Source organism: Choristoneura fumiferana, chromosome 15 (genome assembly GCF_025370935.1).
Source record: "Choristoneura fumiferana chromosome 15, NRCan_CFum_1, whole genome shotgun sequence".
NCBI classification, from domain to species: Eukaryota; Metazoa; Arthropoda; class Insecta; order Lepidoptera; family Tortricidae; genus Choristoneura; species Choristoneura fumiferana.
The window spans coordinates 8,623,207-8,639,504 of NC_133486.1; the positions used below are offsets into that span (position 1 = coordinate 8,623,207).

The 16,298-nt window shown below is 35.5% G+C and overlaps 1 protein-coding gene across 1 annotated transcript; it reads right to left on the bottom strand.

Moving 5' to 3' along the window:
- Positions 1-268: 268 nt before the first annotated feature.
- LOC141435887 (probable cytochrome P450 49a1) lies at positions 269-9,006 on the bottom strand. The gene is made up of 3 exons (XM_074098724.1): positions 8,890-9,006; positions 1,943-2,056; positions 269-453 (listed from the first exon to the last, which is right to left on the bottom strand). Exons 2-3 carry the CDS (start codon positions 2,043-2,045, stop codon positions 269-271), a joined length of 288 nt encoding a protein of 95 aa, XP_073954825.1. The 5' UTR covers positions 2,046-2,056; positions 8,890-9,006.
- Between the last annotated feature and the right edge of the window lie 7,292 nt (positions 9,007-16,298).

A 16,298-nucleotide genomic window follows, 5' to 3' on the forward strand; every position in this document is an offset into this window, starting at 1 on the left:
ATAATTTTCTTTTTAGCGATGCGGCTTACCACATTCAACTTTTTCCACGTTCCTTTCAACTAACCGAGATATTGTAGCCAAGTGCCATTAGGACTCCCACGCGAGATTTCCGTACAAATGGTTGGTATCTAGAAATATCCAGTGTTAGCAGAGCCATGCTTAGGAGCAGCAAAGCAAGTACCTTGCCCTTGGATACATGTTGGGACGGATACGCGATGATTTTTTAAGTTTACTGCACTTCGTGATAATAAATGTAATTCTTTCTTTCTTACTTACCAATAAAAGGAGCAAATCGCCAGGTATTCCCAAGAAGTGGTAGCGGCTTCGGGCCTGGAACTTCTTCCCAGGGCCTGATGGAAGAAGGGGTAACAGTCTCAAAGACTGAGGGGTCGAGGGCGGCGTGCGTGGAGCGGGCGCGGCTGCCGTGGACCGGGCACGTCGGGAGTTTGGTATCTGTTACAAGAAGTATAGCTATAGAACTTCTCGTCCCATCTCATCAAAACATGATCTTTCAGTTTGTTTGTTCATAGAAAATTGAACTTTAATGCATTCTTAAAGTACCTACAATATTTATGGCGAAAAATAATTTAAGAAAATCCATCATTTACCTAGTTTACATTTTTAGGGTTCCGTCATCATCAAGGGGGTAGGGAATCATTTTGTTTATTTTTCGTTCGTCCGTCTCAAATACTCAAAAACGCTTGTCAAACAAGAACGTTTACTCAAACATTATCCAATGATATCAACAAAGATTTGAATGTAGGCATAAAGTTGAACTAAAAATTAGATGATTTCATATTTAATAATGTAGCCGTAATGAAAACACACATTTTTCGAACATTATTTCGAGTATCAGGACCATAAAAACCGACTCTTTGCGCGAGCTAACTTCAAATTCCTTATTTTTATGTTTACTCATAAGCCTACAACATCATTGAATTAACACAGAAATGATAATGAAAACAAAGTGGACCTGGATGTCGTTATTTGAACATTGTTCATGTTCGTCTTAATTTTATAGACAAACTTTGCTATTGTTTTCCGCTCCGTTTTTTCGCGTTTCGTGCATGACACGCGTATTCTTCTGGTGACGAAGGTCAAAGACAAATTTTAATACATATATTAACGCCACGGAAATTATTATATTATTTTACTGCAAAATTAAATAACTCATTCCTTCCTCCCACTTTTGATATCTCTACAAAATTTCAGAAACTCGTTGATACTAACATATCTTTGCCCCAGGAACGATTCGAGGCGGTCTTTTTTTAATATAAAAATATTATTTAAGTTATTTAGTAGTATTTAGCTATGATTGTATTTTCTATAAGTTTATATTCTTCTGTGTTAGTGAATAACTGTCTTCTTTCATTAAAATGTGTCTTTGTGAATTAAAGTTTCTTAAATACGTTAGAAAAAAGATATTGAAATTGCAGTTTTTCAACATATTTAGAACAGCACCGAAATCAAACTATGGCAAGGATTTTGAATTTTTCAAAGGGTTTTCCGAAATTTGTTTATAATTTTTTTAGATTGTTAGCAATTTTACGGGCAAATTGATAAAAGTTTTTAAGTAGGCACAAAGAATGTCTAGTGAAATGAAAAACGAGTTGCCCTTTTTGTCTGATTTTATTATTTCACTAAACAGGTTTAGGTTTTGGATCAAATGACTAGTTTTTTCTAGGGAAATGATAAAATGAATTCCCCGTTTTAACATCCATGCGTGATTTTGATCATAGAGATTTGTTAAAATTTCTGATTTTTGTAATTTCCCTGCCACATATATAGATATTATTATATATATTCATACGTTTAACGTCCGTAGGTACACAACAGCACGCACAACAATAATAAGTAAGTAATAATTCTATTCTCATAAACTGTAGATGAATATTGCTAATAATATGATGGGAATATAGCGGTGAGACCATTTATTACTTACTATCCAAAGGTCCTTCAGAAGCCTGATGGCACCTCGTGCTGGTGGTGACCTGCCGGCAGTAGGTCTTGATGGGCCACTGAACCACGCGAATCTGACTCCTCATCGTTGTTCTACCTTAACATAAAAGACATCCATGGGTCCATCCATAACGACTCGTATAATTGATAAAAGTCATCATGTTTTGTTTATAATAATAACTCATTTTTCTCTGAATATATCCATTGTTTAAAATTGTTATAAAACAAACCTAACCTAACCTAAAAACATTTACAGGACAGCATTTCAAAATTTCGGAAAAATGTACGATAAAATATGAACAAAAATTATGACTAATAAAATTATGCGACTAGTCGCATACCATGGACGTCCATTCAAGTAAATAGGTATTCTATAGAATACCTTCATAGTAACATTGAAACATTAGATTGACTGGCAGAGATCCCTTCAGGGATAAGTCCACCTTTGTACTTAACACTTTATTTCTTTTGTAACTTTTTGTACTTACTCTTTACTCTTGCGTTTTTACTCTTAATTGAGTATAAACAAACAAAAAATTAGAAAACACTTGCGAAGTTTTCCTTTCGTTGTTATTATAAGCGAAGTAGGTAAAGTGTGAAATGAAATTGAAATATGTTATTTTTCGTCACACATTCTGACGAACTGGGGTACAAAAACACGGCCTGTGAAAATTTATATAATTGTACAGATGAGTTCACCTTTGTACCTAACATTTGTTTCTCTTGATGTTAATTTCATGTGTTTTATATACAATAAAGGGTTATACATACATACAATTCCCGATACGCTTGAGCTCTAAATTAGAGTCTAAGAATATTTCATATTGTTAAGTATTCCGGTACTATAATCATAATCATTCATAGAATATTACTTACTTACTTGTTACCCGCGACTCCGTCCACATACAATTCGTTTATCGCTATCCCGCGGGAACTGTACAATTTTCCGGAATAAAAACTATGCTATGGCCTTCTCCGGGACTTAGCTATGTGTATACCGAATTTCATCTAAATCGGTTAAGCGGTTTAGACGTGAAGTGGTAACAAACATACACACAAACTTTCGCATTTATAGTCATTATAAGTGGGATTCATTCTATACTTTTTGCTCCATGCTACATAACGTGTGAATTATTTTCGGGTACCTGGCCCTATAGTAGGTACGAGGTGCGAAATTCGAATTTCGTAATATTGCCGTCCTGCTGACGGTATTATTTTTTAAGGAATATTATTATGTTATTGCACATCAAATAAATAATTGCCTCTCAATTTATTCTCATCACTTAAATACTTTTGTACATCAATTAAATTATTTCAATACAAACAAACTAATGTTTAGCAAAACTAGTGCTACAGATAATTCGAAAATATACAACACAAACTATACAAAAATACTGACTGCACAGCAAAAATATTGACTCCACAGCAAATTAACTAGAGCGTGCGTAGATGATACTTACTCATTCTCATAGCAAAATAACTTTTACTGTCAATTTGGCACCGGAAAATTACGTACGACGACGAGTGGAGCGAGAAGGAGCGTTAGGTGCAATGAGGGCTATCGCGTATGAATTCGCCACTAGAGGCGCTAGTGTAGCGTGAGGTCTCCGAAATGTCAAATCTCATAGTTTTTGGGTGAGCTACGCGGGTTTATTTATAATTAGAATAATTTTATGAATATTTTGCAATATCGGAAATTAATTATGGCAAATATGCGTTCCGGGGCAATGAATGTCTGTGTTTTGAGACAGTTTTGTCTTTCGGAAACCTTTGTCCTCCCTTTTTCCCGAACAAAACGGGGACTATGCAACACTGTGGCATGCTCGATATTTTTTTATGGTACGGTTTTAAGGTGTATTAAATATGATTTTAATCTAAACTTTGTTTCACGCCGTAATAACAGACTTTAAAGCCATACTTAAAAACTCACGCAACAGTGCGCCATCTAGTGAGTGAAAAAACGATAGCCCTCATGGAGACTACAACGCGCGAGCCGAGCGAGCAAAGCGAGCGCGCCGCGGCAGCGGCCGGCGAAGCGCCAGAACTAATTTATTTAAAAATAATTTGAAATAATTTACCTGTGCAATAATAAAAATGCTTTACTTTAAGATAAATAGTGGTACGCCGCGAATAATAAGTTGCAGTTTATTGCGTAGTATTTTCAGTGGAGTATTTTGCTGTGCAATCAGTAAGTTTGATGTGAATTCAATTTTTTTTTGGATAAAAAAAGGACTTTTTTTGATGTGCGTTTAAATACTACCCATTATTTAATACGAGAGTGAGAGGGACGGTACGATGCGAACTTTGATTTTCGAATTACTTAGTAGCCCCCCTGTCTTAAAATCTCAACTACACTTCGACTACGAGGCTTGCAGAGTAACGAGAAACAACAATATAATGTGTGTGACTGTGTGTGTACAAAAAGGGGAAAATTATTCTTGTTTTAACGAGCGGCAAGTTGTTCCCTTATAAAATCGTTATTACATTCCACTTTCGCTTTTGCAACATCGGCTGGTTACTATGTTTTTGCTCGCGTGAGCATGGCGAAGAATTTATGCTTTTACCGATGAGTTGCTTTAAGTGATTGATTGCTTATATTATACGACATTACGAAGTAAACGTGTTGACATAATACAGCATATTATAATATATATTATATTATTGTAACATTACTATACTTAAGCTGTCGTGACATATGATTTACAACTAAAAAAAGTGTTTAACTCATGATTATTAAGTCAAGAATGGTCCAATTAGCACACCACACACAAATAATAATAATATTTGAATATTTCTGTTCACAGACTGCTAAGTGGTGAACTGAAATATTTTTTCTTACTCTGTAATTCAAGATAAACTTGTACTGAAGCATATCTTAAAATATGTAAATGTTTTTGTTATAAATTATAAATTAATTTTAAATTTACCTGATGTCGTGGTCACCCTACGTTGAACGGTCATAGACACAGTATGTTTTTAATCAACCTCTTCTATATTTACTAGACGGAAACGTTAAAAAAACATACCATAGACCATGACAATTTTGAGTACTTTTTTCTACTGAAACTTGTCATGTAGAATAGGGTGACCATTGGGATTTTTTACTAGTTAAAATTAACTAACGTTATTAATTTAAAGTTTGATTGTTTGCTTTAAAAGCTGCCCTGCGTTCGAAATTAAATATAATAATTAATTATAATAAAAAAAATATAAAAAAATACAACCGAATTGATAACCTCCTACTTCGGTTGTATTTTTTCTTTTTTTTATGTTTATTACCTCAGAACTTCGTCATTTATGAACCGATTTGAAAAAATATTTAGGAATGCTTTCAATTAGCTCCCACCCAAGGGCCAAATCAGGATCTGATGGTTGGATCCTAAGGAAATTGAGGGAAGTTTTCAAATATTGTAGGGACACCTATGGCAATTTGGATATATTTAGTAGTAACTCGTGCATTTGCTCTTAAACATCATCATTTGGTGAAGTGGAACTGATGATGACAACCACATTTGACCAACGGAGCTTCTACTCAATAACAAGTGGTACTTCACGGTTTGAATTTCAATTACTTAAAACAATTGCTAAGCAATTTATGCTCATCGTAATGCATTGGTGAAATGGAATGAATGGTGAAGCACCAGAATTCCTCAATAATGAACGTCTCTGCATCGGAAAAAGCAATCTTTTGTAAAAGGTGACGAAACTATTATATCTTAGATTATTTACACTAAAAAAAGTAAACAAAAAATTTAACCGACTTCAAAAAAACCATGTAAATATTTTTTACCAGTCAGAAATAGGTGCCTCAGCACGAGCCTACGGGAGTGGACCTGTAGTCACCTCACCTACATACTATATATTGGGCTACAATCACTCCTGCTGGCTCGTGCTGATGCACCTATTTCAGACTGGTAGAAATGTAGAATCAAATACTGATCAAAACGAATCCAAACATGACACATCTGCTATAGTTTTATCAAGAGTGTACTTACTAGTGTTCTGGATATCCTGGCTGCAGCATCAGGCCGAGAATTCCATAATCTTGAATAATTGTATAGCATACATGGGTGTTTCAAATTTTAGGTCCCAAATATGTTTGAAAGTAAAGTAAATACCAATTATGCGTCTAAGATTCCTACCGCAGTGAACAAAAGAGCTGATGATCTTGAAACGGCTGAACCGATTTTGATAATACATTTTGATGATCCATCGCTAGAAAACCAGCTTTCAAATATAAAAACCGCATTCAAATCGGTTCACCCGATTAAGAGCTACGGTGCCACACACAGACACACAGACATACAGACACACAGACACACATAGCGGTCAAACTTATAACAACCCTCTTTTTGCGTCGGGGGTTAAAAATAGGATCCGAACGCATGCAACGAGTATTAATTTGCTCGCTGATATTTAATGGTTTTCCTTTTATTTAATTTGATATTTTAATACCTACTTAAATAGCTTGGTACCTACTCTTATGATTTCGGGCTTTATTTTTGATGTTCATATTGTTTTTAATATTTAGTATTTATTGGGTAATAAAGCTGAAAAAAAGTACCTACCTAAGTTACCTAAATACATTTTGATAGCCATTCGATTCGTTTTTTCTCCTATGATCAAAATAGACGTGCATTGATCATCTACATCGGTAACACACTACCGAAAATACCAAAATCCACATATGTACTTACTTACATCCTCCATCACTTACGCACACGCTTTCTAGTAAGCCTGTGGGAAAGGGATGGATGCCCCGCGTATTTCGCAGGAAACTGTTATATGGTTTTAGCATGACAAGCTCGTGTATTTCACCGCCGACTGATTAGAAGGAAATATAGTCAATGTCAATGGAACACGCGAGATCGATGACCATATAATTAATTCGAGGAAATAAAATTATATTGTATAACTGTGCCAAAAACGGTTAAATTCAGCAGTAACTCATTAGAACCTTACATTAAGTATACCGTATCACCTCGCATTATAATTAAAACACATTTGCCTAATGTTATACAGATAGGAGTTTATTCAACTTTTGGGAGATTTTTGTGCAACTTCTATTTTGTTTTCGTTAAGGTATACCTAACTAATGTCTTAGTATTTTGTAGTTTTTTTGTGGATGAGGACGAGTTTTTCGCATTAAAACAAATGGTAACGCGTCATAAAGATGTAGCTGTTTCAGTGCCCTTAGCGTAAGTTTTCGGTTACAAAATACGTCTCGATCGCGTTCGCGTTAAAATCTCAATTTGTATGGAAACACGAACAGCGCCTCTAGCGGAACGTTTGCGATGTTCGTGTTTCCATACAAATTGAGATTTTACGCGAACGCGATCGAGACGTATTTTGTAACCGAAAAATTACACTAGGGGTACAGAGTAGTAAGGTAAAAGGTAAATTATAATTCATCTATATGGATTATGGACATCCACAAAGTAGGTATATACCTAACGCTTGAATCAAAGAATCATTAAACTCTGTTTTCCTTTAAGGCTAAAATTTTGCATAAGAATTATCAAAAAAAAATTGACAGTTATTATTCTTAACTTATATCATAAGGCCACTTGAAAGATATTTAAGTACTATATACGTATGACCTGTGACACCATTTAGTCCTGATTCCTGTGTATAGCTGTAACGCACGCGTATGTGGCTATTTATCTACCGTTTGAATAAATATACTCAGGGTTATTTTTTTATTTAAACTAAATGATGATGCTAAATTTAGTTTGATCAAATTTCTTGGGACGTCATTCCGTTGTGGTAATAATGAGGGTTTTATCGCTAGATGGCGTTAGTATCGTTTGACGTTTGACGTGCTCGTGATTGGTTGAATAACTAAAAGAGCCAATCGCAGCAAACGTGAAACGGACCTCACGATACTAACGCCATCTAGCGATATTTCGCTTCTGTACTCTTATTGATTGGGGAATGATAATGTATAATATAATGTCTTAAACTTTCGTGATTTTCACTCATAGTCAAAATACGCACAGGACTTATCACGCTAGTAATATTTACCTCAATGTTTCGACCACATTGCAGTATAGTATGTATGTATGTATGATGATAATGTAATTGAACCGCGTGGTCAAAACGCTCAAAATATTCACCCAGTTCTGTTATTGTTTACAAACTCATGATCTTTTGTGAATCAGGTACAGTCGAGTTCATAAACTTGTGAGCAAAAATTTGTTCAAAAATACCTGAACACGCTTCTACGCCGTAAACAATAGAGTCGTGTTCAGATATTTTTGATCAAATTTTTGCTCACAAGTTTATGAACTCGTTTATTTTGTTTTTGTTTGTCTGCAAGTATAACTCTATTACTCTCTTTTTAAAACACGTGAGATTAATAACAAGATAAACAGATTTAGGTACAAAGGTGAAATTACCACTAAAGATATCTCTTACCTTTAACCCTGAAAGTTAAGTAATAAGTAATAACTATAAATTTATTTTAAATGAAGGACTTACCTACAAGACTTGTAGTACAAGTACTTTAGTCGTGTTTCCAAAATGTAACAATAGACTCAGCCCGGGTTTAAATTAACAATTAACTTCTAATTTTGTTTCTGTTGAACTCTACTTATCTAGTAGTATTTGCTAGCTGTTTTCCCACGTCTTTGTCTGAGATAAATTCGTTTATTGCTATCCCCCGGAAGCTATGCAATTTTACGGGATAAATACTATCCTATGTTCTTCCCAGGATGTAAAATTTTTTCAGGTCCTTAAATTATGCACTTAGAATAGATAGACTAAAAACTAAATGGAAAAAATGGACTAAATGGAAAACACTTTTAAAAATTTTAAAAGTCTGATTTTGAGACACAAGAGATTTCCACAGTTTTTTTTTTAATTTCAGTCAATTAAAAAAGACCCTGGCTGTAGAGGCATCGTTTCAAAATACTTAATAAAAATAAATACCTCTCTCTAATTTCAAAACTGTAAAATTTAGTTCACACACTGCATACACATAGTTTTCACAATACACGTGCTAGCTCCCTTTCAGCGTTCGCGAGCGGACTGAGGCGCTTGCGCAGAGTAGAATACGCGCGGCTTTCTGAGGGCGCAACTCCATTGCCCTATTAACCGGTAAATAATATTTTTACCAGATGTTAGATTCAAGTCTGACATCTGGTAGCATGGTAAACGGTTGTGTTGCTATGAAGATAAGCTGGTTGAATATGGATGGGTTTGTGAGATTTGAGTGTTCTTACAGTGTAGGCGTGGAGGAACTGCATGAGCACATTCCTTGCATAAACGTAGCTATCATCGGTCGCGAGTGAGCAAAGTAATTGTTTTAGTTAATTGATGCAGGGTTCTCTTGTTTACGCATATTTTTTATGTCATTATTCTATTTTGCGTAATCTGTTTACGCATAATAGTATACTATTTTCGCATAATTATATTAATAAGTAAATAAGTAATAAGACTAATAAGTATAAATATCTTAGAAGGAAAAGGGGAAAGAAAACGAGGAATAATAAATAAAAGAGAAAGTAGCTATCATGTCGTAAGACGTCAAAGAGGCAGTAAGTGATGAATGCTGGAAAATAATTCATCGAATACACCGTTCAAAGTGTACAGTCACCAGCATTAATATCTGCCACAGCGGCGCGTGCAAAAATATCTGACACTTCTTTCCGGCCCTAGAAATAGAGTGGTATTAGATATTTATGCACGCATGTTGTGTCAGAGTGCTGGTGACTGTACCTAAGGGCCTGTGCTAGCTGACGCGGTTTGCACCGAGCGGGTGGACGCCTATTGGAAAATAGTAAGAGCAGCGCTAACTCGGATTTAACCAGTACCCGCACCCACAGTAGGGCTACTACGAAATTCGAGAATCGAAGTTCGTATCGTACCATCCCGCTGACGCTAATGTTATTTCTTACGAAAAAGAGAGGGACGGTACGATACGAACTTCGATTTTCGACATTCGTAGTATCCCTACATACAGGCGCGAGCCCACTCCGTGCAGCCGCGCCAGCTAGCGTAGGATTTGACATGATGCACAAATCAGTCAGTCGAAAATAAGAGTGGATAAACTGGCTATTTAAAAAAAGACTTAGGCATAAAAATACGACTTACTTATTCGATATTTTGTAAAAAAGAAATAAAATAAATGACTGAAGAGTGGCTTCTTATTCCTTTGTTAACAGACAGACAGACAGGGTTACAGAATTAATCCGGCATTTTTAAGATTCGGTAAAATAAAAGTATGGATACCTGAAAACCTGATATTTTTATTTTTTTTTCAGTAATGACTGACGTATCTCGTGGTATAGTGGAAACGCGGCCGGTAAAAGAATGACATCGCACGGTTTTCTCATCCGGTAAGTGTAAGGTTACATTACATCAACGAGATCGAAAGTAGGTACGTTTGTTCCTGCTCACCAATATGATTAATTCATTATCAGCCTATAGAAGTCCACTGCTGCACATATGCCTCCCACAATGAGCGCCATTGCGCCCTGTCCTCGGCTCGCCGCATCCAGCTTCTACCAGCAGCCTTTCGCAGATTGTCACTCTACATGGCCGGAGAGCGTCCTACACTACGTTTGCCAAGACGCGGTCCCCACTCAAGAACATGTTTACTCCAAAGGTTGACAATTCTCCGGCAGATATGACCAGCCCACTGTCACTTCAACTTGCTAATTCTCTGAGCTATGCCGATGATATTGTTCTGTTTCGGATGGGATCGTCTTGTTGCGAGCTTTATCCTTCAGCTCAGCTTCAGCATACTTATACGAATAGGTATTTAAATAAACGGCGAGACAATATACGTCACTTTCCTGAAATTATCCATATTTAATTTGCTTTGTATTTTTAATACGTACAGTTTTTTCGAGAAGAAACGCGACTAAGAAATAAAAAATACGAGTGTAGAGCTACAAATCAAATAGAGTAACTAAGTAATTAAGCTAAATTACGACTATATTTTGAAATAATATACCGGGTGTGGCCTGTAACACGGGCAAATAATTAAAACATAGATCGTACTCGTCAAACTGAACAACATTACTTTAGCGACTTTTAAAAATAATTAGTATTTTAATTTTTATTACACTTTAAAGTTTATTCGAAGAAGCAATGTAAAGCAAAATGTTTGATATTTGTAGCGTGACAGGCGACGTCAGCTTGAGTCTAGGATGGCGTACATTAAATTTACGATTAAGTTAGAAAAAAAAACAAAGTTAGGTTTGATTTTAATTAAGTGGGGTCATGATGATCCAATTACCGGTGACCTCTAGAGCCTCTGTTTTTAATATTATACCCGGTTCTGGGCCACACATTGTAGTTATATTTGTAAATATACGTATTAAACTAATTTCATACGTATTAAACTAACGTTTCAAATTATTTTAACTTAAAGTCAGTTAGTGGTGGTGTCTAAGATTTTTAATATATCTATTGACAGCGCTTTGCAAACACGATTGTAAATTCCTGTGGGGAATTTACTAGAATAATCTATGGAGAGGGCTGTAAACCTACCAAACCTACAAAACCTACCGCCTACTGCCCTAAACAACCCTAAAGCCCTAATTCCCTAACCCTACCATAGATTCAATACATATAAATAAATAAAGTCGGGATGTCTGCACCATGAGACCTACGGGTTACAGACGGATAGGGGTAGTGGGATAATCACTGCTAGTTACACAGACTCATGCAACTAATTAAGGCTGAAGGTGTCTTATGCCACAGTGATGGAAACCTGGTAAATGATACAGCGTCGACTTCCAAACTCAAAGAGACTTTATTTACAAATTTACAAGGTTTTTATATTAAACTAGCTTTTGCCCGCGGCTTCGCTCGCGTTAAATTTGGAATAACATACATTTACTTTCTGCGATCCTTTTTTCGTGTTTTGATTAATTTTTCGGAGGATTATATGGAAATACAAATACAGACAGATTTTCTTTTAGAAAGATGGTGCAAATTTTGTAATACAAAAATCGACCTACATACGTAATTAATTACGATTCTTACCAACTTTGAAACCCTGCTTCGCTGATTCAGGGTTGGAATTTTAGAAAACGTTAAAGTACACACTACGCGTTTCTTTTGCCCGCGACTTCATACACGATATGATATAGTTGTTCAAAAATAAATATTTTCTATTCTATTCTATATAGGATTATATCCCGAGAAATTGTAAAGTTCCCGCGGGACATGAATTACTGTTATGGTCTATTTTAATATTCTTAATTGACGATTAGAGACACATTGTAGTTTTCTATTATTGAAATAATTTTGAAAATGTGCCTCAAAATTGAAACTTATTTTTATTCTGCGGAAAGTTTGCAATTTTTCTTAAAGTAAGTAGTCTAATGTCAATCAGGGATAGTGTATCTTTCTATTGATAAAAGAGTTATTTAAATCAGCTCAATAGTTTCAGAGATGACCCCCAACAAACAAAGAAAAAAACAAAGTTGAGATATTTTCCTATTCTGTCTATTTCTCTAATCTTTGCCCTAGTGACCTCTGCATTACTTTAGGTCCATCTATGCCAAATTTCACACCGTAGCATGCTGAACGGTTGTGTTGCTCTGAAAATGAGCTCTGTTTGAGTTCGAAACGCGTCAGTGTAAAGTGGTGGTAGTGATAGATGGATTTGTGTGATTTGTGTGTTCTTACAGTGTGGAGGTGGAGGATCTGCATGAACACACATTGCATGGGCACAAAAGTAGCTATCATAAAGGTCGCGGGTGGGCAAAGTAATTGTTTCAGCTCTTTGAACGTACATGTAAAGTTCAATTCAATCAGCCCTTGAGGAGTTCTGTCATCAGCAGCCAACCCTGGCTGCAGCATCAGGCGGTGTATATCATATACACGCATTATCATTGAAATTTAACAATCATGTAAAGTCTTTTGCGTGTGCCATCAACTTTTGAGGAGTTCCCTTCTACGGAGACGATCCTCACCAGAATGAGTAGGATGTCACTGCTAAATAATTGTTACCAGATTTACATCAGTTTGCCAAATCTCCAGTCCCCAGTTTTATTGGTTAAGCTTATGCGTTTTCTGATTCAGTTGGTAGGTAAGTATATAAAATCCTCTTTATTCGTTTTATCCCGTGGGATATTTGGAAAATCTTTGAAACAATTTTTACCTACCTGCATGCCAAATTTGAAGTTTCCAATAATTATAGTTACGCAAATAGGGTCATTTTGAAGTGAAAATATAAATCCCATTTTATTCCCTATCCCGTGGGAATTTTGATAGATCCTGAAAAATAGTTTTTAGCTGTTAGTATTACCTACTTGTTTACCAAATTCGAAGTCTCTAATAATTATAGTTACGGTAAAAGGGTCAATAATTGAAAGTGAAAATACAAATCCCATTTATTCACTATCCCGTGGGAATTTCGAGAAATCCTGAAAACCGTTTTTAGCTGTTAGTATTACCTACTTGCGTGCCAAATTTGAAGTTTCTAATAATTATAGTTACGCAAATAGAGCCATTTTTAAGTGAAAATATAAATCCCATTTTATTCCCTATCCCGTGGGAATTTTGATAAATCCTGAAAATAGTTTTTAGCTGTTAGTATTACCTACTTGTTTACCAAATTTGAAGTCTCTAATAATTATAGTTACGGAAATAGGGACATTAATTAAAAGTGAAAATATAAATCCCATTTATTCACTATCCCGTGGGAATTTCGTAAAGTCCTGAAAAGTGTTTTTAGCTGTTAGTATTACCTACTTGCATGCCAAATTTAAAGTTTCTAATAATTATAGTTACTGAAATGGGGCCATTTCGAAGTGAAAATATAAATCCCATTTATTTCCTATCCCGTGGGAATTTCGAAAAATCCTTTCTTAGTGCGCGTCTACACCTATTAAGGAACGTATATTCCAAATTTCAAGTTTCTAGACCCAGCGGTTTGGGCTGTGCGTTGATCTATAAGTCAGTCAGTCAGTCAGTCAGTCAGTCAGTCAGTCAGTCAGTTTCTTCTTTTATATATATAGAGATTCTGTGTATGTGTGAGTACGTAAATATACTCGTCGTTTAATATGTATTTTGTTAACTTAATGAAATCTAGCTTAGCACTTTGCCCGTGCTAGATGCGATTGTGCAGTTTCTTGTCCCAAATTGTGGTGCTGATGTCGCAGTGCTATGTTCACTGCACGTGAACAACGATGGATTAATAACTTAGCAGAATCCGGTTTGAATTTGCATGATGGTTGAAGATTCTTTTTGTTTTTTTTTACTGTGGTCAGGAATTATTTAGGCACTCGTGATATGCATTTTTTGCATGTTAAATTTACCTGCAATAAAAAGTTTTTTTATCCATTAAACAGATGAGTGAAGGTCTTTTTTAAAACGAATCCTCTAGAGATGTATAGGTAGAGTCATTCACGATGACGCGTGCCGTGGTCCTTATTACAATGTCATGTTATTAAATGTTAATTTTGACAAAGTCACGCGTCTTCGTGGATGGCACTAGGGGCATAATGTTTTGACATCGTATTTTGTCGGAAAAAATCGTCTATATCTTGTTTTCTTATCTAGCTTGCTGAAGTTTACTGAAGCTTATATTGAGAAAGCAAGATAAATCGAACATATCCGACAAAATACAATGGGAAAACATCATTCCCTAGATCTGCAGACTGGGTCTATATTGGAATCCATAATATCTTTTGTCCTAATTTCAAAATTCATAACAACTTTTGCCATAGTGATCTTTTGCCATAATAACATTTGCCATAATGTAAATGCCGTAATACTTTTTGTCCTAATATTGAATATCCTAATGCTTATTTGCTCTAATTTCAAAATCCATAACAACTTTTGTCATAATGATCTTTTGCCATAATAACGTTTGCCATAGTGTAAATTCCATAATATTTTTGTCCTAATTGAGTCGCAATTCTAACCTAACCTACTTTTCTAGCTGCGGTTCGTTTATGTTGGGGTCGTGTTGTAACCTAACCTAACCTAACCTACTTTTCTGGTACCGGTTTGTCACTGTTGGGGTCTCAGTTCTAACCTAATCTACTTTTCTGGCTCGCAAGTCGCTGTTTGCCAACAAGTGCTCTGTTATGGCATTTCATATTATGGATTTTAATATTATTACTCGTAAGTTTAATGTCTTACTATATTAGAACAAAACATATTATTGATTTAGAGTATTAGGACATGTGATATTATGGCTTATGATTATTAGGACATAAGATCATTATGGCAAAAGTATGATATGGCAAAAGTGTTATGGCATTTGAGTGTAGAGCAAACGATATTATGAATTACGAAGGAGACCCCTGCAGACTAGTAGATGTACTAGTACAATGCAACACTTTATCAGCAAAATAATGACTCTACATCTCTCTCAGTAACATCTATTACTACAGCTGTTACAAAATGAACGTAATGTCATTCAACTTTCCATTCATACAAACCATTTGGCATTACAATGTTACACAAAAAAGCGTAAGTGTATCTTAACATTGCGGCCGATTCACATTCGTTGTTTTGTAAACGCAACAACTGACATTGTTACTTACGGCGTAGGCCCGACTCGCACCTAGCTGCTAAAAAAAGTAGAAAGTATATTTATGTATCAAGTAAAAGTGTGGAGGTTGCTGTAACACGCTTAATCAGTAAAGACGAACTTTTTTTAGGGTTCCGCAGCTCAAAGTAACCATAAACGGAACTAATGGTGAACGGAACCATAGTTAATTATGTTAACCATAGTACGCCTGCTGGTTTTTATTTAAGTTTTTATACTAGGTTTGAGTAGGTACTTGATTATCTGATTGCAATGAATGAATTTTTTGGGCTAGTACTTTTTTCAATTCAACAAAAACGATGAAGATAATAGCCACTTAAAGTTCCGCGTGCTAAATGGGATAAATAATTTCATTTAGTCAGTTGACTTTTTAGAGTTCCGGAGCCGAAATGGCAAAAACGGAACCTTTTTAGTTTCGCCATGTCTGTCTGTCTGTCTGTCTGTCCGTCCGTCCGTCCGTCCGCGTCTTTGCTCAGGGACTATCAATGCTAGAAAGCTGTAATTTTGCATAGGTATATATGTAAACTATGCCGACAAAATGGTACAATAAAAATAGCTATATGCAACCCCGCCAGTGTTAAATTAAATGCTACTTGCAAAGTTTTCTCGTATTTCTAAACAGAGCTCCAAAGCGAAACCTTCAAAGGTCCAGACCTCGGTAGTAGCGTTTATTAAAATATTTTTAATGGTTTAACTGTTGCTCAAAAGTACAAGCACATACTCAATTAAAAAGTACGTTTAATTGTCAAAACAATACAACACCGTCAATTATGGTGTAATTAAAATGTGTAATTTACTTCGAAGACCATTGAAATAGGCA